The 25,898-nt window shown below is 41.1% G+C and overlaps 1 protein-coding gene across 7 annotated transcripts in view; it reads right to left on the reverse strand.

Moving 5' to 3' along the window:
- exoc6 (exocyst complex component 6) overlaps window positions 1-25,898 on the reverse strand; it is a 71,449-nt gene that overhangs the window by 35,914 nt on the left and 9,637 nt on the right. For all 7 annotated transcript variants that reach the window (XR_013844670.1, XM_080020919.1, XM_080020918.1 and 4 more), the window contains exons 2-9: window positions 14,334-14,505; window positions 7,682-7,729; window positions 5,535-5,625; window positions 4,676-4,721; window positions 2,968-3,021; window positions 1,858-2,008; window positions 600-761; window positions 8-76 (exon numbers count right to left, since the gene is read on the reverse strand). Coding sequence is in view for 6 of the 7 variants with exons in the window: in XM_080020919.1 (XP_079877045.1) it covers window positions 8-76; window positions 600-761; window positions 1,858-2,008; window positions 2,968-3,021; window positions 4,676-4,721; window positions 5,535-5,625; window positions 7,682-7,729; window positions 14,334-14,505 (793 nt within the window). In the remaining variant the exon portion in view is untranslated. The remainder of the gene's footprint in view (window positions 1-7; window positions 77-599; window positions 762-1,857; window positions 2,009-2,967; window positions 3,022-4,675; window positions 4,722-5,534; window positions 5,626-7,681; window positions 7,730-14,333; window positions 14,506-25,898) is intronic.

Genomic DNA, 25,898 nt, shown 5'->3' on the forward strand with positions numbered 1-25,898 from the left:
AACCTACCAGTACTGTATAGATGTGCAAACACCTGTAGACAGGCGAGAAGTCCACCAGGTCCTGTGCTGTGAGAACCTGATGGAGACAGAAAGGTCCATCAGTCACACTCTGGGTTTCCTACTGTTTCCCGATGCCTCAAAAAATCCAATATTCATTATTTGGCCTACAATGAAAATGTCCACTACATTTACAATGATAACTAGAAGTTTGGTAATGTGGGGATAAATGGACCATGTATTACAAGCTAACTAATCTAACAGCAACCCTGGGATTTTCTTAAATTAGCTGGTAGAGTAGAGCTATTGACAAAATCAAATAGCACCAATATTTCTTTGACCAATAACTCAATATCGATATTGAGGTATTAGTACACGCCCTACTCACTGGCTTGTACGCTTCCCTCAAGTGCACTTGCTTGTTAAAATGTTGTTGGAGAATTACAAGATAGGGATACTCATGTGTCTTGGCTGGTACATGAAGTTTACTGATACAATACACCTTCTGACAATTCTGCCATTTTTCTGTGATGACTGAAGACAAGAGGATTTTAAATTCTACTTTTGTAGGAAGAGCACCTCTGCACGCATACTCTTCTCACCTCTTCATCTCCTTCCTCCTCCTCTTCTCCTATATTATCCACCACCAGTCCGTTGTGTGTATGTGCATGAGTGCGTCCATTGAGCGTGTACAGGGGCTTGGTATAGTGGCCCATAGTGGCTTGTTTGGCAATGGCACTGTTGAAGGTCCTGTGCTGCTGTGCCTGTGTGGAAATGGGAAATGAGATGAATACTTTATTCATCTCTGTGGGGGAATTCAGGTGTTAGAACAGCAAATAATCAGTTCAAGTCAAGAAAAGGATAAGATGAAAATAAAAACAACATATGTACACATCTATCGACAAAGTTAACATGGAGTGGCTCTGGGGTAGCTAGTGGGCCCAATGCGGGCAGATGGCAGTTACACTCAAAGTAAGTACAGGTAATGGAAAACAGGGAAAGCAAGTAGTTAAATTAAACTAAACAGTAAATGGGAGATGGAAAATAATATCAACTGATTATGAACAGATTGGAGACATTCTTTTGAGGATCCATTTCAGTTATTTTACTTACTCTAATTTATTTAGTATTCAATTCCATTTTTGCTTTGGGATACTGGCATACATGTACATCACAGATGAACTCTTTCCCGTCGTCCTCCCTTCTTCCGGTTCACTCAAAAGTTGTGATTACTTTTGAACAAGGTGAACATGTGAAGGTTGTCTTATGTGGGTTCTAACTATTTACGTCCCAAAAACATCACTAGCAGTGGCAATATGCCATGAATAGATGTTAAAACTGCCGAAGGGTTTCTGTGTCGACAGTAAAAAGTAAAATTGAATTTTTTTTTTAACGTCCTACAAACTTTACTGTTAATAGCCTATTAAAAAACATTCAAAATAAAATACCATGGGTACTGTTTTCCAGGTGGAAGAGGAAGAAGAGTGTGCGCATGCACATGGCGGTGTAGGAGAGGAGGTAGAGTGTGGGTGTGCAGTCTTGTCCTGCAGAACTCCTGCAGCGCGAAAATTCTTCAAATTATTCTAAGAATTCCGAGTGTGCAGCTCAGATCAGATGATTTTATTGTTGATTTTTTATTTTACTGAGTTTTTTAATTGAATGAAAGAAAAAAAAAAGCGCTTTGTGTAACGGGGCAATTTCCCAGTCACTCTTGTCTTAATTTTCTCAGTCACCTGCCAGTTGCCATCTTGTTTAGACTTGCGAGAGCTTGGGACCTCAGCTCGATAAATCCGCTGCTTCAATGCACACAAGTTAGTTAATTAGTGAATGTGTCCAGCTTTATGACATAGACAAACGCACCTGTTTCATGGCTGTCTCTCCAACCTTATCGGAGTGTTTTCTTATGCTCTCAAGGAAGTCCTTGAGGTCCGACATTGAGATGTCCTTAATCTCCTCTCTCAGTCTGGGCAGATTCTCCGCCATGATTTGACAGAAACGGTACTGGCTGACCCTGTGGAGGTTAGACCGAAATAAAATTTTAATGTTAGAGGGAAGTGTGGTTTCCTGCTCTTGTGTGATAACCAAACTACAATGAAATGGCAATAGATATATATAATAGATCAAAGTTTGAAAAATACTAAAATATATCTACAATTCTGTTATCTATGCTTTCTCAATGCTCGATAGAATGCATACTATACTACAATAGGTAAGGGAAAATGTCCAGTGTACATTATCCCAATAGTGGATGTAGAGATGGAGTCAGTCAGTCATATCATTATCCTGCTATTACCACAGCAACTTGTCAATACATTCATTCATCATTCACTCATCCAGCCATTCATTGATCTGTACCACCCCATACAGTAATCAACTCCGAGATGCCATCTGGAAACAAGGTGCTCTCAGATATGAGCCACGAGCCAGCATTATGCTGGCAAGCCATATCCTCTTCTGTTTTGGCTGGCCACCTGTGAAAAATAATCTCAAAGTATGCTTGACAGCAAGGCCAACTTGGCCAGCAGCCATTCATTTTCACCATAACAATATTGATATTTTCATTTTCACCAACATACCAGCCCTGTCTACCGTCTATCATCATGCCTTTTGTGAGTAGTTAAATGTCAAAATGACAGGAAATGTGACTCTCACTCAAGTGATGTGGGAAGTCAAGCCGCTCAGTATGGATTAAGAAGGAGCGGTGTGCTGCTGCTGCCACCCTGTGGGGTCACGAGGACCAGGCAGGCAGCTGATGCCAGATGTGCAAGCGGATGGGTAAAATTCAATTAGCCAACGTGTTCATTTAGGATGTCACACAGTCGGGGTGGAACAACATAGTAGATGTATGTGTATCTCAGTGTAACGGATCCCTAACCAATCAGAATACAGTATTCACTGAGGACATCGAAGGATATTTCTAAGACATTTTTTTTTCCAGTCTTCCTAGAGCCCCAGGACCGGTCTGCCTACCTAGGAATGTAGACTTTCTCCAGTTGCTCCATGGTTTTCAATGCAGCATAGTACCTAAGGTGATAAAAAAAAAAATGAGAACCAAGGGTGAACAAGCTGAGATCGGCTCATGTTTTCTGTCTTAATATATACACCAATACCAATTTTCCTTGATCAGAGTCTAATCAAATTGTTCTGTATGGTGTCTCAGTAAGGATTCTCCATCCCACAGTGCACCTGGAGATGTAACTTATACACTGAAACATTCAAACACCAAGGACGTCTGTAGATGTTGTGTTTGTCTTGAGGTTGTTATGAGATTTTTCTGAACAATATTCTTTTCATAATTTTGCTTCAAAAATGCTTTGGTCATTTTTTACTGCCAAAGCCGCTACAATTTCAGCATTTTTTGTTCACTATAAAAGCACGTAAGTAATGTTTTATTTATATAGCACTTTTAAAACTCAACACTCACAACTTCACATAATAGCAAATCTGCAGTAAATAGGAACATAAGGGAAAAAGTTAACACAAATTTCAATAAAATGGACATGAAGTCTACAAAACGTATTCAATTTTAGCAAATAAATCTTATTAAATAAATGCTATTGAATCTTTTGACTAAATGTAAAGTCTGTTTTGTGTCAAAAGACTAATGACAAATTAAAAACACTGAAAATAAACACTGTTTCAAGGCTGAGATTTCACCCTTCATGAACTGCTGTGCAGCAGTCATTTCATATTGTGCGCACATTACACAAGGTTCAGCCCTATTAGAATGAGGGAAAAGGCTGTGGAGCGATATAATTGGTTGGTCAATGAGTATGCACAGCGTTGGGTACACATGAACAGAAGGTGGCTTCATAGAAATCATAGAGAAGTTTGTAAAGGTCATGAAGGCTGCGAATGGCGTGACTTCAAACAGACTGTGATCCTAGCGTTGGCGCATACATGTGCAGTTAAGTGCACGCATGTGCAACATGTGAACGCTTCGTGATTCCCAGCAATAGCATTTAGGAATCTGTTATTAACGTTGAGAACAGACGCTGCGCTGAAATGTGAACACACACACACACACACACACACACACACACACACACACACACACACACACACACACACACACACACACACACACACACACACGGTGTCTACAATGGTCTAATTGCCTTCATTTGGCTGTGAGCCTTGAGAGGGTTTCAGCGAGGGGCTTTTCTGTTAACAAGGGCACATTGAGGGTCAATTGTCCTACCAGTGAATGGCCCCCTTCCTTTAGAGGACGCCCTGACAAACAGTAATGAACAAGAAAGGGTCATTATTTTCCTACCAGAGTAGACTTGGCTCCTGTCAGTTTTTCTTTCATGTACAGATCTATGTTTAAATACGACCCATTGGGTCGGCCAAGCGTGAAGTTCTCAGGGTTAGAAGGGAGTTCAGCCGACTGTGCATCGCGGTTGGTGAGTTGAGAGGTCAGTGCAGCCATTTTAGAAGAATGTAAGAAGAATGTTTCTAGACTTCTTCTAGTGGTGAACTTTTTCTATAAGTACTAAGTTTCTATAAGTTGTTAATCAGTCAAAACAAAAAAAACAGATACAAAATGGCCCCAAAAAAACCTGATTCCATTGGACATAAATAAAAGGGACAGAACATAATTCAAAACACACACCATGATACAAGGTATGCTGTATATGAATCACACTGTACTGGAACTGTAATACGAGGTGGGTACCTTTTGGATTCCAGCTGCTCTTTTAATTTGCTGTACATTTCCAAAACTGCAACATAGGAGGCAAGATGTTAACACATTTCGAAGCTTATTGTAGCGTAATTCCACACAAATATCACAACATACGCCTTTAATGTGATGCATCCCATCTGTAGCAGAGCATTTTGATCCAACCACACCAGAAGAAATTCTTCTATGTTTATGTACCCGGCGAAATACAACCGATTCCGTTTAGTCTGGTACTGTATTGTGTTTTCTTCTCTACATCATCAACACTATTATTGTGAGATAAAACTTTATAATAAATTAAATCAATAGAATTGCTGTGTCAAAGTGCAGTGCAAATCCCTGTATGAGTGAGAAGAAGCTACAGAAATAATTGTAGCTAAATTGTGTCACTTAGTGTATTAAAAGATATACAACTCAAAGGACGCCCTCTGGTGTCAAAAGTCAGCAACACTGTTTCATGTTATAGGGCTTGCACACCAGAATGCATTGTGGGGGTTTTGTCGGCGAGTCAGCCATCTATGTTGTCGCAGTTGTACCATTGTTGTGCACCATTTGTGACTAAAGACCGAAAAAAAAAAAGATTGCGCAAAGGAGAAGAGAATATACCCGGGCAAATTGCTGAGAGACGCTAAAGAAAGAAAAAATATGCCAGGTTAACGCTGTGGATCCCTACATACTCCAAAACAAAGGGTGTAATAAATAACAACATGGTGAGATTTGGTCCTGGCTCAACAGGGACACCGTGTAGTTTAGAAGCAGGGTTTTGGTCCTCAGCAGGGGATAAGGACTGATGCTTTAACAGTATCTGGAAACATGACCTGATCTCATATTAGCCACACAGCAACCACCCCACCTGGAATACAGAGCTGGAGCTTCTCCACGGTGGTGGCCATGTTCCTCTGCTGGATTCGACATCGAATCACCTCCTCTGTCTGAGCCGTCACCTGATAGATGGAGAGAGAGAGAGACAGGAAGAAGGAGGACAGAGAGGGAGGAAAAGGGAGAAATGAGAGGCCACCGAAAGGTTAAAGAACGGTCAAGTCTAAAATGTATCGTTGTCTTTACACAAAGCGAGCACACACGGACGCTGACATTACAACAAAAACTATGTTCCGGGGCTGGTTTGCGAGGGGTTTTCATCGACTGATTTACCAGTTGGCAAGTTTTTCCAAAAAGTCTCCAGACCCCCTCATTCCGTTCATACACGTACAAACCTCCGTGTAGTTGGCAACCCAGGTGTTTAGATTTTGAATACAATTACTGTCATTCGTGCTGTGTTCGTGCTGATTTTTTCCATAAAAATTATAATTTGAGCCGTAATGGTTTTTGATACATTAAAAATTATATTTCATGAGCTGTTATGTAACTTTCCACCCCATCATCACCCATATTGCTCGGTGGGTGACCAACTGCCCGATTTGTGCGGGACAGTCCCGCATTTTGACCAATTGAAGCTTTTAAATTGAAATACTGTACATACATTCCTATCATATTGAAATGTATTCCCATTCATGCTGCGCAGAGGGTCAGCGAGAGTGAGATGCTATGGTTACAGGGACGCACACACAGGCGCGTACTCTTTCTTTCGTCTCTTATGGAAAATGTAGCCTACTGAAGTTATTCATTGTGCATCTACTGAATAATTTAACTGAGAGACTTATTTCGGGAAAATGTATTTCTTTTGTGAAATATGTTATTAATAAAAAAAGACCAAAAAAAAAGAAAAAAAATAAACACACTATGCATATGCAAAATACGATCTGGGTCATCACACCTAGCCCACCTTTACAGGTACCCTGCCCTGCCCCATCTGTAGGCCAGTGGCATCGCTCTCTCCTCTCCTTCTTCCCTCTTTCAAGGCACGAGTGGGACTATGCCTAGCAGGGGCGTCCTCCTGGACTTGGCCGCATACCTGAGCAAGAGATGGGTGGCTACAGCAGGTCATCAGATGGGCACCACTCTTCACTCGTGTTTGATCGATTTAAGCCCATGACACCTCGGGAGGGCTCAACGGCAGATCCAGCGTCCTGGATCTACCCCTGCTGGCCACCACCCGCCTCTGCCGTTGTTAATTCTTCCCCAGGTTGGCTCTGCCACCGCACCTCCCGCTGTATCCAAATCCATCGCGATGCTGTTTGGTGACGCTGCCTACTAGCCGCTTCCTGGCCAGACCTTCGATCCCCAGCAGTCCAAGGGTTCTCCAGAGTGACAGTCCGGCAAAGCCCCTGCAGCCGACCTCCACAGGCAGATTCCAGGCCTTCCGTCCGTTTTACTGGCTCTTGAGGATAAGGGCTTGGTATTTCTTGAGCTTGCGCTCATGTGCCTCCTCCATCCTCTCTTCCCAGGGTACTGTTAGATCTATGAGCACCACCTGTTTGATACCTCTAGACCAGAGGACAATCTCTGGTCTGAGGCTTGTGTGGGCTATCTCCTCTGGGAATTTTAGCTGCTTCTTCAGAACTGCCCTCATCTCCCAGTTGCTTGCTGAAGCCAGGACGCCTTTGCCCTTTCGTCCTGCTGCAGCACTCTCTCCTGACATGACGAAGTGGATAAAGTTAGGCCCGGTAGAAAGTTGCTTCGCCTTCTTCCTTGCCTGCTCCATGCCATCCGCCAACTGAGCCAGGATCTTGTCATGTCGCCACATGAATTTCCCATCTGCCAAGCTTGACTGACATGATGAGAGGACGCGCTCCAGGTTAGCTGATTTTCCACATAGCATGCACTTGGGGCTCTCTGCTAACCCCCATGTGTGGAGGTTTGATGAAGTAGGCAGGATATCATATACAGAACTCATCAGGAACTTTACTTATTTTTGTGCATGTTCAGAAAATCACCTGCCGCCCCCCAGAAAACATTTGGCAACCCCCCCCCCCCCCCCAGGGGTTGGGACCCACAGTTTGAGACTCCCCCACTAGTCGTCTAGTTGGTGAAACCCCTATAGTACACAGACAAGGGAGAGGGCACTATAGTGCATGTGATTATGTGTGGGTGTATCTGTACCTCCCTTCCAGCCTCTTGTAGTCTTCGATTAGTGTCTGTCACTTGGCCCTGGAAAAAACAAAAAAGGGTTTCATTAGATAGTTACTGATAAATCTCCATCCAGCGGCCCAACAAATTTCCCCATGTTATTACATTGCACATACTGTTACACTTTATACTGAACATTTGCACATTCCTGTACAAAATGTACAGCTTTATTTCAAAAAATAAAAACAGCTTTATTTTACATATTGTTATTTATTTTATTTATTGTTTTCCTGTTGCTCTACTTTACATTTATGTTTCATGTATGCACCGAACACCAAGACAAATTCCATGTACAAGCAAACTTACTTGGCAATGAAGACGATTCTGATTCTGAGATATCTCTTTTATATATATTGTTTTAATACCCATGTCTTGACATAGGACTGACGATATTGGCAAAACCAAATATCACAGTATTTTTGGACAAATACTTTGAGAACGATAATTTGGCAATATTTTGTGAATTACTATTAGGTGCTGCCTTAAGATATTTAGACACTACAATATTTGGAGACAATCATTAGTAATGTTGATACAGTATTACAAGCAATGAAGTAATGTCATTGATTAAAACAGCTTGAACAGTCTATGAAGTTCTGAAAATAACCTTCCTGAAATGCAGCCTTAAAGACAACATTTAACTATATCACAATATTAAGATAACCAAAATCCCAGACAATATCTAGTCTCATATCTCGATACATCGTCCAGGCCTATCAAGCCATATCATAAACGTTTTTCATTCCCTCATTCCTGGTTACATTTCTTCTCTGTTGATATTCAAAAAATAAGATTGTGCTCATGATTGTCATATCACTGTCGTTCTCCACTCTGTCTGACGCCCCTTCCTCCCATGCCTGTGCGTCCTTTCCTTTCCCTCCCTCCCTGTGTCCCTCTTACTGTAGCCCCCCCATCCCAACGCAACTGCTCAGCCTTGTAATCAGCTCATTGTCCATGAGGGGGCATAGACAAAGGCCGGCAAATTTGGATTACCCAGGCAGCGGGGAGCTGAAACGCCGCTGGCGCACTGGGCCTTTCATGCTGCTTAATTCCATGTGACAGGCCCTTTCTCACAGATTCAGTGACAAACTTCTCGATTCTGGTTGTGGATTTTTGAACTCTCGGCTCTTGTCAAACCGCTAAGAGCCATGACCCAAATGACCACTGGGCTTTTCCGATAACAGCCCCTAAACAGCAATCCTCTGGCCAAGTGAAGTTTCAAAACAAGGGCCTCAGCCAGGCCACAGACTACAGGCTAGGTAAACACTGGGTCTTTTCTATTCACCAACTGTTTGGTGTTTTGCTGACATGCCAAACAATACGGGGGGTACCGCTGTGCATTATGCTATTGTTACAGTGTAACTATACCATTAAGTACAACGTAATATATTGAGTAACAATGTGTAACAAGTTGATTCTCTGTACTTACATAATGGAACATTGCGTACTTAGTCTGTTGCATCATGTGCAACCAAATAGCACTCAGAAGCTTTAAAGTGCCATATTCCAGTCAATGTATAATTTAACTAGTGCATATTTCAATAGCTTTATTTATTTGTTTATTTATTTATTGGGTAGCACCTTTAAAAATACAGTTTACAAAGTGCTTTGACAGATGAAATAAAAGCAGTGCTCAAGACATGAATTTAAAAAGCAAAATAACATTAATAAACAGGAATTTAATTCATTAATTAAATTGAAAAAGCGGATAGAGACATTAAAATAAATAAATACAAGATAATAAGAAACAGCGATAAATAAATATATGAATACACAAATAAATAAATATATGAATACACAAATAAATTTATGAATGAATGAATGAATAAATAAATAAATAAATAAACAAATAAATAAACAAACAAACAGATACATAATACATAAAGAATATGTTTTTTTTTTATAAAATGAATAAAGAAAGAACATCACATAAAAGCAGATCTATAAAAATGGGTTTTGGTGCTGCCTTAAGATATTTAGACATTAGAATATTTGGAGACAATCATTAGTAATGTTGATACAGTATTACAAGCAATGAAGTAATGTCATTGATTAAAACAGCTTGAACAGTCTATGAAGTTCTGAAAATAACCTTTCTGAAATGCAGCCTTAAAGACAACATTTAACTATATCACAATATTAAGATAACCAAAATCCGAGACAATATCAAGTCTCATATCTCGATACATCGTCCAGGCCTATCAAGCCATATCATAAACGTTTTTCATTCCCTCATTCCTGGTTACATTTCTTCTCTGTTGATATTCGAAAGATAAGATTGGGCTCATGATTGTCATATCACTGTCGTTCTCCACTCTGTCTGACCCCTCTTCCTCCCATGCCTGTGCGCCCCTTTCATTTCCCTCCCTCCGTGTGGTTTTGAGAAGTGATTTAAAAGTCGCTGATTCTGCCAGCCATGTCTCCTCAGGAAGGTCATTCCAAAGCCAAGGAGCCCTGACAGAAAAGGCACTGTCTCCTTTAGTTTTAAGTCTAGACTTTGGAACAGCCAGGAGGGCCCCGACTGAGGATCTAAGGCTGCGCACTGGCTCATATGGGGTCAAAATCTTTTATGTAGCTTGGAGTCAAACCCAGACGTGCTTTCAAAGTGATCAGTGAAATCTTAAAATCCATTCTGAACCGAACAGGGAGCCAATGGAGAGAAGCCAGGATTGGGCGGATGTGATGTCGTCTATTGGAACCGGTAAGAAGCCGAGCTGCTGCGTTCTGAACTAGTTGGAGGCTCGAGTGACTTTTGGTCGATGCCAGAAAGGAGGGAGTTATACTGACTTACTAATACTGACTTAAAAATAGTCAAAGTTGACCGCTCTGTTCTTCAGCTGAAGGTCCCCACGATGTCCTCAACCCTTCTCGTTACAGTGCATCGGGAGAGGGGCACATTCTCAAACGCTCCCTTTTTCTCTGGGCATATTAGTGCTGCAGAGTCCAACAAACACTCCTTAATAAACTCTCCGTCAGAAAACGGTTTTCTTTTGCTAGCGATTTTGTGGGATACGACATAACTTGTCATGAAAGCTGCATCTCTGAGTGTGCAAAGTTTAGTAAAAGGTCCTTGTTGGTTTTGCAGCTTAGCTAGCAAAGCATCTGACTCCCTTGTGTGCTCTTGATCAGACAAGTTCTTGTATTTCTCCTCGTGTTTGTTCACGTAGTGGCGATTCAAATTGTAATCCTTGAACACAGCGATCTGTGTACCACAAACTAAACACACGGCTTTACCTTTGACTTCTGTAAATAAATCTCCAGCAGTCCATGTCTTGTCTATCAATTTTTATTTTTTTGGCTTGAGCTGACATTTTGAGGGCTAGCTGGCCAGCATCACTTATAGCTGTTCACCCATGCATTTGCACCTTTATGTAAATCAAAATGTAAAAAAAAATTTTAAAAGCCACGCTTTTCAAAATAAAAAGTGTTGGACAACTGACCTCACGCAGGCTGGACAGCGACGCCCAAAGGGGCGGATCTGGCCCACAGGCCGTAAAATGCCCAGGTCTGATCTTACTGATCATCTTAACACACGAAACACGAGGCAAAGACCAGCATGTACCACAACTTTATGCACACATGAAAGCATTCCGTGTGAAGCTCCGTCTCTTTGAGTCTCTCCGTCTCTCTTACTCCTGACCTGCCAACCATCCTTCAGTCCGAAGCTCAGCATCACTGCTCCCACTGAGTGCAACACTGTTCCCATCATAGGTGAGTTAAAAATATATTACACAGTATTCATGTGTTAATAAGCCCAATTACCTAATAAATTCAGTCAATTAAAGTGGATAACGTCAAACATTTATAAAGTTGATAACATATTGTTTATGTTTACTACATTATTTCTGCTGTTCTCCGCTACAAGTCAAGAAAAAAAAAAATCGTACATCCTTGTCATGTTATAGCCTTGTTATATTGATCTTTTAATAAAAATTAAAAAAATGTTCGAAACTAATTTCTTTAGATGGAGCAAAATAAATATAATTATTTATTTCCTCAACATTTTTCAACAATTTTAATGGGGTTTTTTTTTTATTAAGCCACTAACAACTATAGAGAATAGAAACAACATTTTGATTTTGGGATGGTTTACATTCACTTCAGGATGGTTTCAATTAGTCATTTTTATATTCAAGGGTTTATGATCTATGTGGAATACAAAAAAAGTTAGAAAAATTACTTCCAACTCCACGTAGGGAAAAAAAAAAAAAAAAAAAAAAGATCTCTGGTATCGGAATCAGTACCGGCACATTTGTATCGGAATGGGATCCTAACTGGAAAAAAAGTGTATCGGTGCATCTCTAATATTAACTTAGCATAATAGGTGCCCTCAATTGGGATTGGTAATGAGATTTCTTTGTAAATAATTATATCCAAGAGATACACTTCACTTTAACTAGCCAACTCCAGTCCAATATACCAATACAGTTGTTGTTACATGGACTCATCGTATACTAGTGCACAGGCCCAGACGTAAATAACCGCTAAAAGTTCAGATCAACTTATTTCGCTGTTGTTGTAACAGTTGTTGGCGGGTTTTTTAAAATTAAAATAATGCCTTTGCAGCAAGTCTTGCAACAAGCATTTATAGTACAGTACAGAATGTTCTATTATGTAAACAGAATGTGTTAAATATTCTCACTCAGTATGATAAACTGTACTTAATGGTATAGTTACAGTACACTGTAACAATGGTGTGGTAATGTGTTTCCCAGCTTTTGCTTGGAGTACCAATTTGTAGTAATTATTACTATCCATCTCTATTTCTCATTTCTTTCTTTCTTCCTCACCAAATTCTTTCACCTTTGTTAGGAATTCATGTTCTGTCATTCTTTCTAAATGACTAGAACAACTTTCGGGTAAGGGAATGTTGACCAACGGCACAACAACAATGTGTGCACACATGTGGTGGATGGATTGAGGGCAAACGGGTTGGGAGTTCAGGTGCAAGCACAGGAAGTGAGCTGCTGATCACAGCAATTTCCCACATGTTCTCAGTCGCTCATTAGGTCATGTTGCTAACGAGGTGGCCATTATAGCGCCTTATTAGAACTCTCATTACGTCCTGGAGGACAATGACTGGGACCACTAACCAGAACGGCCTCTCGGTTATTAATCTGAATATTCTATGTAATTGGAGGTCTGTTCGGCAGGGTTTTTGGCTGTATTTTTCTTCATGCAAGTTGCTATTACATTTGTTTTGCGAGAAAGCACACAGCAGATGATAAATCTATGAATTGAGTGCAGGACTAAACTCCAATATTTACACACTATCTACCCCATTTTACTCTCAAATTCCTGTTATTCTGAACACAAGGTATTTCAAAAGATTTAGATAAAGTATATATAGGCCTTGAGGAACACAGGCATTAAACTTAAAAAGTTAAAAACAAGACAAAAATGACTATATTAGTATACATTTAAAGCTACATATTGCCTTATCATACACACTTTTCAGAGAGAAACCTCATTAACGACAGGGTTTAGGTCAAAACCTTCTCTGTAGATGCTTGTAGATGTGTGTTTCTCCTGTAAACTGATGTGTGTTTGTAGGTTTTAATCACAGAAGGTATTAATCCCAGAAGTTCAAAAGAAGAGGCTACATTTCAAGTCTTAAAGTTCCTTCAAACACCTGACACAACAACCACCACATCTTATTCTGTCACGTTTGTTTTCCATTGGTTTTGGTACAATCAACACTGCCCTCTAGTGACAAAGCAAGTATATTATTAGGTTTGACTGTCATAATCTGTCTGGCCAAGTACATTTTCATGTATAAGAAATGTGTTATGCTATCGTCGGCACATAGTCCTGCGAACAGACAGTTGAATAGAAAAGGAATGCTTAAAAAAGTAATAATAATAAACCAACAACAACAGAAAAACACATCAGGAAAGACATTAGAACCATTAAGGAATGTAGAGTAACTGTCACACCAAAACTACAAGGGATGCACTGATTTATTGGCTGTGTGTCGGTATTGGCTGATATTCACCTTATTTACTGCCATTGACCTATCGGCAAATTAGATGACACCGATGGCGGTGGGCGATGCTTATCTTGTGTTTCCCACAAATCAATATTACTTGAGCAGGCCACCCAGGTATATCAACTGCCGCCAAAATATATTTGGCAACCCATTCCGGTATTTATTTATTTTATTTTATATTTTTTTTTAAACTTAATTTTTTTTATCCGTCTGAGAGCACGACACCATCCGCGATCGTTTTTAGAAGATGGGAACACGGCTCCCTGGAGTGCTCCAACCAGGAAGTGAAGTTGTGTTCACAGGAACTCAGGTCAAATTGCTATTTTAAACATCTGTATCAGTCCAGAATTTCACAATCGGTGCATCCCTAATAACTTCAGTAGATAGGTATGGATGCTTGGACTAAATCATATCCAACAATAGCAGTCTTATCAAATGGGGTTTGTGGTGACAGTCTAATTATTTTAAAACATAGTACTTTAAAATGGTATGTCTTCCTGGGAATCTACCAATCGGTAAATAGTGACCGTAAAATTCCCAGCTGCCAAGTCTTCTGGAAAATTCTTATGTTAGTAAGGCAACACCAGACACGACTGTCTTGCCACTTCCTCATACTTTCTCTGCTCTGTCACTCACCATCAGCTTCTCTGCATCTGCACGGACTTTGAGCAGCTCTGTGATGGCGTCCACAAACCCCTGGTGGTGGAAGTTGCACATCTTCTCGATCTCGCGATCGTGGTTCCGTATCCTGGCGTCCAGCTTCTCCATGAAGCGTTTGTGGGCATTGGGCTGGTCATCATACACTGATCTGAGAGCAGAGAGAGAGTGAGACAGAGCGACATGGTGAGAACTGATGGCAGCAGGGGGAAATAATTATCCAGTATCAATGTCACACAAAGTCCAAATGAAATTGGAATCTAGTGACTTTTAATGCAAGCAATGTGAATCAAAATGATATTCAAGTTACTTTGACTGCTTTTCATATTTCAAATAGAAACAAAACCTTTCTTTTTATATGTACCGTATGTGAAAATAGGGTTGAGGGGGTGTTGTTTGAATGACAGATTAAAGCAGAACAACTACATTCCCTGATATTTAATTCTGATTCACAATGCTTGGCCCCTCATACAAGGCAATAGAAAACAGTTATATTACCCTTTAGCCTAGATATCTAGCACATTCATGTCAACTCTAAACCCCACTACACCTGTCGACCCCTGGAAGGAACTACCCTAAGTGTTGCGGAAATGCAGAGGTAAAACAATATGAATAGTTAATATTTTACCAATAAGGTCATTAGTACCCAAACCTCAATCTGCACCAAAATCCACGGCTACTGGATATTGCCAATATAGACGGCACTATCATAGCAGAAAGAAAAAATAAATGTAAAAGTATTATTTTTGGTAATGCAAAAATGTATACACAGCCAAGACCATAACCAGTGCCAAAACCATGTGTAACTTAAAAGAGTGGATCGATATCATATATTTAACCAAATGTTGTGTCATTACATCTTATTTAGCATGGATGATTTATAGTGGTAGACTGATATGGGTTTTGCAATGGCCGATATTTAAGGAGCATGATGACCGATGGCCGATATATATATATACCTCCCAACCTTGGGAAAATATTTTGAGTACCACAATAGTGTAACAGAGAGTCTCCGTGGCGTTTTTGAGTTACTGCAGCTAAATGACTCCAGTTATTCACACTGTAGCCGTCTTGTAACGAGGTTCACATCGTATGCAAGCTACCACAGCTAACTATACAGTATATTGTAATTGATCTGATCAGGATAGAACATGTTTACCAACTAGACTTGCACCGATTGCAATTTTATTGGCGGATTCCGATTTCAGATTTTTTAAGTCTGATCTGCAGATTCCGATTCCCGATCTGCTGTACGTCAATGACAAATGCATCCCGTGATCTGATCACGCTCACATGATTGGAGAGCTGCACATATGGACTACTATTGCAATTTTCAGTTACCACAGTAGTGAGATTGCTGATTTTGAGTTTATTATTGTTCATTATTCACTATGGAACAATAATAGAACATGAAACTGTCACTGAGTTCCAATAAAATTAAACATGGGACCATCATCAAGTTCCAGTATAATTCAACCTGTAACTCTTACTGTGTTTAAGTAGGACCCAAAAAATAACTAACACAGAAAGGTCCAGTTTAAACTTTAAATGAAAGTCTCTTTCATTTTAAGTGCAAATATACATTTATATAAAATGTATTTGGTAGTTTCCAAATAAATTGCAATCATTACAAAAAAATAAACAAATAAAATAAATGGCCGATTCTTCTCGGTCTCGTTCACAGAAACTCACCGTGCATTACATGAACTGAATCAAAGAAAACAACTTGTTTTACTGAGTTACTCGTCAAGAACAGAGTCTTAAAAAAGATCCAAACTTTTCATCAAAAGTGGAGCTCCGTTGTGACAGATGTAGAAAGGCAGTCTGCAAAATGTTTGAATATTGTGAGGCGATAGATGAATGATTTATCCATTTATCCAATCTTCTTTGTTTACCTCGAAGTACCTCCAAACAGCTGACATTTTCTTTCTTTTGCTCTCTTTTTTGCGCATCGACGACACAATTACGTTACATACCCTTGGTAATGGATTTGAATATCGGAGCATTTTTACAAGTACAGTAAATGAGCACAGTATCAAGTGTGTCATTTTGACCGGCACAGAATAGGATATATCTGACACTGATCGGTCGGTGAAAACCGACCAATCCCGGTCACTGACCAATCGATCGGTACATTGCACGTTTTATATGTTAACATCACGGTCACATTTTTGTGCTTTATTATAATTCTCCCACTTTCATTTTACCTCAAAAATGCAACATTACACCTTGGTGGATAATAAAGTACTGCTCAGTGCGTTGCATATCAGTGGATGTTGAGTGAGAGGAGGGAGGGCTTACAGAACCACAGGTTGTATCTGGTCCAATCCGAGGGATGTAGTTTAAATATTGAATAAATGTATGGTATTGTTTTGTATTGATTGATGTCATCAAATCACACACACACACACACACACACACACACACACACACACACACACACACACACACACACACACACACACACACACACACACACACACACACACACACACACACACACACACACACTTTGGCGTAGTTTCAGCTGGCATTTTGTACCTGCGTATTTTGACTAGGAATTGCATAGTTGGTACACAAAATGCGTGCAGGTTGGCAGGTCTAGATATATAATGCCGATATCATGTTGGTTATTTTTTTTTGCATCTGATAAAATTTAACAATTTAATCACAATAACAAATGAGACAAAATTGCTTAAGTTAAATGAATATTTAACATTAATGTCCAAGGTACCCTTTTTAAGTCCCGGGTTTATTTTTAATGAAACAGACAAAAATGAATACATCTAAAATAAAAACATGATGAGACAAAACTCCAGTCCAATTCTCTGAGTTAGGTAGGTGCTGTTTTCTTTCAAAACCGGTCGCAGAAGCTTTGCACTTGCCATTTTAATGTCTAACACCATAACAAATGAATGAGACAGTGAAGACGGCAAGAGTGAGAGAAAGTGAGACTCGCTGTCAGAGACAAAGAGCGAGGAAGCAGTTGCTACCGGTATATCCATCGTGCGGAAAATTTGTATTGAAACAGTTTCAAATATTCACAATCTATATGTATATAGAAATTGATATTTTTGACAACACTAGCCTCCAGACTTTATTTTTAAATCGGCCCCGTTACCGCAGGCATCAGCAGATGACGATTATCTCTGAATGTGCAGATATCTGTACAATTCGGCCGCCGGATCCATCAGTCGACCACTAATGATTTATCATATGGGATAATTCTGGCACAACTCTGTACAATGTCTATTTAGGGAGAGATAACAACGCTACTAGTTTCCATGTTTTTTGGACAAACTTATGTAACTGTGTGGTTGAATTTAAGATGAAGGTAAAGCTTTGTGGTGTTCCCCTTCGTCGAGTACAGCACTGCTCAACATGTCTTGCACCACACCTGCAATGGTGTCAGCTTTCTGCTATGACCGCAAACTGAAGGCAGACCTCTCTCCTTTCACGACTCCCATACACAAGAGCTATGGTGTGTTTAATTTGCTCTTATTTGGATACTAACAGTGGTAAGTAATTATCTAAATGTTTGAAATATTATAACTTCCTGCTTTTAGTGGATGTCGATGTCATCTGAAAACTGCTTGGGATTTGCATTTAACGCCTGAGTTTTTGTGGAGCAAAGGCCTATGCACCAACTGACTACAAGTTAACTGGTCCCTCTGAATGTAGGCTTTAAGTTTAGTAAGTGTTAGGGAAAATGGGTGGTCAAATTTCATGTGGGACAGTTTTTTGGCATTAATAAATGGCATTCAAAATGACGGTTTCAAGTACCTGGCAATGCCAGCAGAGAAACAGTAGAAAATAGGCCGTTCAGAACACTTTGGCTTTCCATGGAACACCTGCAATATGCAAATTATATGCATATACTTCCAATTATATTCAAATTATAAGGAAATCCCCCGAAAGCAGGAAGTAACAATAGTTTAACGTTTAGATATGAAGTTACCTGTGAATATCACTTCAATGTTATGACCAAATTCAGGACGATATCTAGCCTCAGATCACAACATCAAAATTGTACCAATAAATCACCTAGCCCAACTTCTGACAGCATCGACATATTGCACTCTGCTAAAAACCTGGGATTGCCATTGGATTAAGTGTCTGTATTTAGTGCTGACACTAATGTTATCTATTGATCCTTTACTCTGTGGAAACCATCTTGGAGAAGAAGAAGAGACCTAAGAACAAAAGAGTCTGCTGATGGCTGCTGAGCAACCCTGCGGACAGAAGACGAAACCCTGCTCTTCTTGAAATCTGGAACGAGTCCACCTTGAAGAAAATTCACCATAATCCAATGTAACAGCGGTGGTTTCTAATGGGGCACTGGGGCAGAAAAATTTTAATACCTCAGACCAACCAAAAGCTGGTCTGAGATGTCTCCAAGCCTCAAGTAGATCAGAAACAACGTAGAGTCTACTTTCAAATCCACTGACAATGCAAGCAGACAGATTGACATTATTTGCAGCTGATTCACTTACAATTCAAAATTACTGAGCTTGGTCTGTTTAAAAATAATTATGTGAAAATACATGTGATTGCCTATGGGCCATCTAATAAATTAGCAGTTATCTGCAGATATCTTGAAACTACCTCAGTATTTTGGGTTCATCAACCAGTAAAATTGTTTACCTCATCAAAACAAGCACATGAGCACACCAGATGGGGGTAGAGCCATTGCAAAAAAAAGACCAAGGCTGTGTTTAATGATTAATAAGGATAACCCCTGGAGAATATCCCTATTGTAAACAAATGAGAGTTATGTCCATAAATCCGGTGCCTACTTCACACACGCATACAACGCCAGGGACGGCCGACAGAGAGAAACAAAGCAATCTTCAGCCTCCACGCTCCCATATGAGTTTCCTCTTCCTGTTATTATGCTGTGTAGCGGCTCGCAGCTGCACCAAATAAGTCACTGTCTTCCTGCTTCCAAGCAGCACAGGAAACTTCCCTCACACCATCCACTGTCCAGACTAGTGGCCTCTCAATTCAAGAATTCATAGTTCACCTCACATCATGTTGCTACCGAGCTGTCAGCTAGCTCTAAACTCTGATAAGAAGCGTGGATTTGATTTATTAAAGTCCTACTATTACTTGCACTTTTTCTGTGCCAAGACACTGCGATACCATTAACTACAGCAGTGACAGTGAGAGCTGTCAGGATTATTACATAACTGCCTGGTCGCAATCTGAGCTGACCTCTATCATCTTGTAAAATACATTTCAAAATTATACATGTATGTTTCCATTCAAACTTCAGAGGAATGTCATGCCAATTTCAGGAAGACGGCAACAATCACATTGTAAATTAGGTGGGTTTCCATTAGTTGGGTTAAGGAAAATTAACTGTCTTCCTGAAATTTTATGTTCTAATATTCAGTCAAAAATGGGCTCTTCTTAAGCTGTTTGTGTATTATTATACTCTTGTAGGCGTATACTACAGAAGTGGCATAAAATGGACAAATATAAAAATGTTGTCAATCAATTAATTTTTTATGACAATTAATCAGCAAATAAAATGTCATGATTGTGACAGCACTAACAGCTGCTGCAACACCTGCAGATAGAAATAAACAATGCTGAATGTAAAGAAACCTCAAGAGAGGAGCAAGTGGGCTGCAAATAGAATGAGTAATTTGAGCCAAATGTGGACCTACGGCAACGTGCAATGTTTCATCCAACGGCAGTGCATCACCACAGGAGTGCAACAGGAAAAACAGTACAGAAAAATTCTTCTGGAATGCGTGCTAATTTCCAGAAGATATCCTTGATATCCTGAATTCATATTGCTCCTTTGATGAATAATCCAAAAAACAATTGCGGCAGTCTCTCCTACCACATGCCACCCATGCGGCGTTTTCAGGGCCTTCCGGCACAGAGACTCAGAAAACGATGGGCTGTAAACACCAGTTTATTGTAGAGAGTTGGCCAGTTGGAATAAACCAGGAGCAGATAGAACATGTCATGGCAGGGCTCCTATCCTGAGTGTGTGCGGGGATGGGGGTTTTAACCTGTCGCTCGTTAGACCAACTAACGAGAAACAGGTATGTAGCCACCCTAACCCAATCTCCTAAATCTAGGTCAGGTGTGGCTGCTCAAAGCACACAAACCCCACACCACACCAATGCTTTGAACTTTATTGTAATTTACGCTAATATTCTTCAAAATGTACTTGTAAAGTATGTGTTGTTGTAATATACTACAGGGATGAGTCGATCGTGTCCTCAGTGTGGAACGTCGGGGTTTATGGCTGTGCGTTCAGTGCCAGGTCAGAATATACTATTGATTGAGTTTTATGAGAAACAATTTCAATACAGCTTATAAATACACATATTGACAGTTCTCTACATATTATCATATTTACACCGATATGCCACATCATTAGAACCACCTGCTTAATATAGGTTCTCCTCGTGCTGCCAAACAGCTCTGATAAGTCGAGGCATTGACTCCACAAGACCTCTGAAGGTGTCCTGTGGTATCTGGCACCAAGACATTCACAACAGATCCTTAAAGTCCTGTAAGTTGCAAGGTGGGGCCCCATTCCTGAACAATTTTTGCAGTGTGGCAGGGCACATCATCCTGCTGAAAGAAGCCACTGCAATCAGGGAATACTGTTGTCATGAAGGGGTGAACTTGGTCCGCAACAATGTTTAGGTAGGTGGTACTTGTCAAAGTAACATCCACATGAATGCCAGGACCCAAGGTTTCCCAGCAGAACATAGCCCAGAGCATCACACTGCCTCCGCTGGCTTGCCTTCATCCCATACTGCATCCTGGTGCCATCTCTTCGCCAGGTAAACAACAAACACGCACCCGGCCATTCATATGATGTAAAAGGAAATGTGATTCATTAGACCAGTCCATCTTCTTCCATTGCTCCATGGTCCAGTTCCAACGATCACATGCTCATTGTAGGCGTTTTTGGCAGGGGACAGGTGTCAGCATGGGCACTCTGACCTGTCTGCAGCTACGCAGCCCCATACACAGCAAGCTGCGATGCACAGTGTTCTGACACCTTTCTATCATAGCAGCATGAACTTTTCGGCAATTTATGCTACAGTAGCTCTTCTGTGGGATCAGACCAGACGGGCTTGCCATTGCTTCCCACGCACATCACTGAGCCTTGAGCCCTGTTTCTGGTTCACTGGTTGTTCTTCCTCGGACCATTTTTGGTAGGTACTAACCACTGCACATCGGGAACACCCCACAAGAACTTCCGTTTTGGAGATGCTCTAGCCCAGTTGTATAGCCATCACAATTTGGTCCTTGTCAAAGTGGCTCAGATCCTTACGCTTGCCCATTTTTCCTGCTTCCAACACATCAACTTCAAGAACTGGCTGTTCACTTGTTGCCTAATATATCCCACCCCTTGACAGATGCCATCAGAATGAGATGAACAATGTAATTCACTTCACCTGTCAGTACTTTTAAAGTTGTGGCTGATCAGTGGATATTATTATTATTATTATGATTATTATTCTCACACAGTACCATGCTTCTCATTCAGTATTAATTCTCCCTGAGGATTGTTATACATTCAAGATTCAACAGGTTTGTTTGTCACATACATATTTTCATACATATGCAGTGAAATGTCTTTGCAACGCACCCGGAACATAGATGAACATAATAGCTAACCTAATTCCTACCCAGCTAACTAACTGAAACAAACTGATTCCACACAGTTGAAAGGTGGAGACACACAATCCCTTACTTACAGATTGTTTGAATGTTTGATCTTTCTTTTTCTTTCAGCTGCTTCTGTGAGGGGTCGCCACAGCGGATCATCTGCCTCCAATACCTTCTGTTCTGCGCATCTTCCTCGCTTACACCGCCTGCATGTCCTCCCTCACCACATCCATAAACCTTCTCTTCGGCCTTCCTCTTTTCCTCTTGCCTGGCAGCTCCATCCTCAGAATCCTTCTCCCAATCTAACTCTCATCTCTCCTCCACACGTGTCCAAATCTCAATCTGGAAATCTCAATGTGGACTCTCTCACTCTTCCACCAAACTGTCCAACCTGAGCTGTCCCTCTAATGTACTCATTCTTAATCCTGTCCATCCTTGTCACTCGCAATGAAAATCTCAACATCCTCAACGCTGCCACCTCCAGTTCAGCCGCCTGCCTTCTTGTCAGAGCCACCGCCTCTAACCCATACAAAATAGCTGGTCTCACTGCCGTGCTGTAGACCTTCCCCTTCACTCTTGCTGGAACCCTTCTGTCACAGATCACTCCGGACACTCTTCCCCCCCACTCCACCCTGCCCGTACTCTCTTCTTCACCTCTCTCCCGTACTCTTTGTTGCTTTGGATGGTCAACCCAAAGTACTTGAACTCATCCACCTTCTCTACCTCCACTCCTTGCATTCTCAACTTTTCGCTGCCCTCCCTCCCATTCAGGCACATGTATTCTGTCTTACTCCTGCTGACTTTAATTCCTCTTCTCTCTAATGCATGCATCCACTTCTCCAGGCTCTCTTCAACCTGCTCCCTACTCTCGCTACAGATCACAATGTTATCCGTGAACATTATAGTCTACGGAGACTCCTGCCTGATTTCATCTGTTAACCTGTCCATCACCACTGCAAACAAGAAAGGGCTCAGAGATGATCCTTCATGCAATCCCATCTCCACTTTGAATGCCTTCGTCACACCTACTGCACACCTTACTACTGTCTGACTGCCCTCATACATATCCTGCACCACTCTTACGTACTTCTCTGCCACTCCCGACTTCCTCATGCAATACCACACTTCCTCTCGTGGCACCCTATCATAAGCTCTCTCTAAATCCACAAAGACGCAGTGTAACTCCCTCTGGCCTTCCCTGTACTTTTCCATCAGAATTCTTAAAAAAAACATTGCATCTGTAGTACTCTTTCCTGGCATGAAACCATACTGCTGCTCGCTGATCCCCACCCATCTCTCTTAACCTAGCCTCCACTACCCTTTCTCATAGCTTCATTATTACATTACATTTAGCAGACTTAGCAGCTTCATGCTGTGGCTGATCAACTTTATTCCCCTGTAGTTACTACAGCTCTGTACATCTACCTTATTCTTGAAGATGGGTACAGTACACTTCTTCTCCACTCCTCCGGCATCCTCTCCCTTTCCATGACTGTGTTAAACACCACTGCCTTCTCACCTAAATATTTCCATGCTTCCCCAGGTATGTCATCTGGGCCAACTGCCTTTCCACTCTTCATCTTCTTTAATGCTGTTCTTACCTCATCCTTGCTAATTTGCTGCACTTCTTGATCCACTATCCCCACATCATCCACTCTTCTCTCATTTTCTTCATTCATCACCTCCTCAAAGTACTCCTTCCACCTTCTCAGCACACTCTCCTCACTAGTCAGCACATTCCCATCATTATCCTTCATCACCCTAACCTGCTGTACAAGCTTCCCAGCTTGGTCCCTTTGTCTTAGCAATCGGTACAAGTCCTTTTCTCCTTCCTTACTGTCCAACCTCTCATACAACTCGTCGTATGCCTTTTCCTTCGCCACTCTTTGCCTTGCACTGCATCAGCTTGTACTCCTGTCCACTTCATCTCTCTATCCCATTTCTTCTTTGTCAACCTATCTGCTTTATACTCTCCTGTACTTCCTCATTCCAATACCAAGAGTCCTTGTCTTCCTTCCTCTTCCCACATGATACACCGAGTACCTTCTTGGCCGTCTCCCTCACCACTTCTGCAGTTGTTTCCCAGTCCTCTGGTAACCTTTCATTCCCACCTATTGCCTGCCTTACCTCTTCCCTAAATGGCATGCAACACTCTTCCTTTTTCAACTTCCACCATTTTATCTTTGGCACTTCTTTAACTCTGTTCTTCTTCTTGGCCTCCAGAGTCATCCTACAGACCACCATCCGATGCTGCCTAGCAACACACTCCCCTACCACCACTTTACAGTCACTAATCTCTTTCAGATTGCACCTCCTGCATAAGATGTCGTCCACCTGTGTGCTGTTTTTGAGTGTTTGATGGCCTTGGAAAACTATGGGAAGAACTCACACAGAGATTCAGTTTCTTTTATAAAAGATTAAGGTTACTACAAAATGAATTCCTACCGACTAGTGGAGCTGACTATTTGTTTGATTAATAACTTGTCTCAGCTGTGCCCACTGTTGTGATTTTTTTGTTCTTCAAAAGTCATTTTTTATGTCATTCATAACACAGAGCTTCCACTAATACCTCTTTCCCACTACACCAAAAACCCGGTATCACCCTCTAACATCCGGCATTTGTCGTTAATGGGAAAGGTAACACCTGGGTTTCTGTCTCAGGTCAAATGACCCCGGAACAGACACAGGCTTTTGTCGGCTCCGGCTCCGATTGGCTGTGATGTAAACAGGACAGCCAGATAGACAAGCTAATTTACGCCTCTTTACCTGCGCGACGCAACACGCTTTTAAATTCTGGATGTTGGCACATAAAGAGACAGGAATATCCGTGTATCATTCGATCATTTCCAATCCGATTTAGAATCCAAAATCAGAAGTTAATGACCTTTTTTCCCCCAGCATGGAGGACCATGACATTTTTTCTAGTGTGGAATCGCTCCGTAGGAACCACTCAGACTGCAGAACCCCCATGCGCCCTGCCGGGCTCTGAGCCACTCCAGCACTGCTGCAAGTCAGTTGCGGAACCGGAGGAGCGTCTCCCCGCTGCGGGAGGACCGGTGCGCATACTGCGCATCAGGCACTGCCAGTGTAGTAGTATTGGGTCAATCACAAACGGTTCAGGTTCTTTTGAACAGCTCTTTTGTAGGAATGAAGGGAACTGAGTCTCGCTGGGTAAAAAGCCATTTTCTTTCCAAGTTTTACAGATTTGTCATTTTTTGTTTAAGGTGATGTCGCCTTGACTGTTTTTTCCCCCAATCACACTGGAACCATGATATGCCTATTTTCCAGTGTGTTTGTGACATCAAACGTGACACACCAGGAATAAAAAGGCATTTCTTCTAGCAATGGGATAGGCGTTAATCGTGTATTTTTATTATTTTTGTTTACTACGTTTATAAAACGTGGGTATACCCGCTAATTTTGGTGTAAAAACAGAAAGTTAATTTGCATAGAAGCTCTCTGTGGTTGATTAAGTGGAGGAGGGTTTTCTTGTATTGTCTCTTGTTCACTTATTGTTTTCCCTTTGTTAAGAGTGGCGCTGAACTGTGTTTTTTGTACAGCTAGACATGTTCTGTTTACAATGGCGGGTGAATACAAGTGCTGCCGGTTGTTGGATGAGGCTTGTGATTGCCCGTCTAATCTACAGTCTATATTGATACGGATTTGGCCAGTGATAGGGGCGTGACTCTTTCCAGTTGGAATATACGGGAGAGTAAATGAACCAGTTGGGAGGGGGAGAGCTTTAGCGCATCTCAAACTTTTATCGTCTGATATTATTTTCTTGCAAGAAACCCACCTGAAAAACAATTTTAAAGTATAAATGGATTGGGCAAATATATCACTCGACTTTTTCCTGACAAAACTAGGGGAACTGCATTCTCATTTGTCAATTGCAGA

The sequence above is a fragment of the Zeus faber genome (genome assembly GCF_960531495.2).
Source record: "Zeus faber genome assembly, chromosome: 20".
NCBI lineage: Eukaryota > Metazoa > Chordata > Actinopteri > Zeiformes > Zeidae > Zeus > Zeus faber.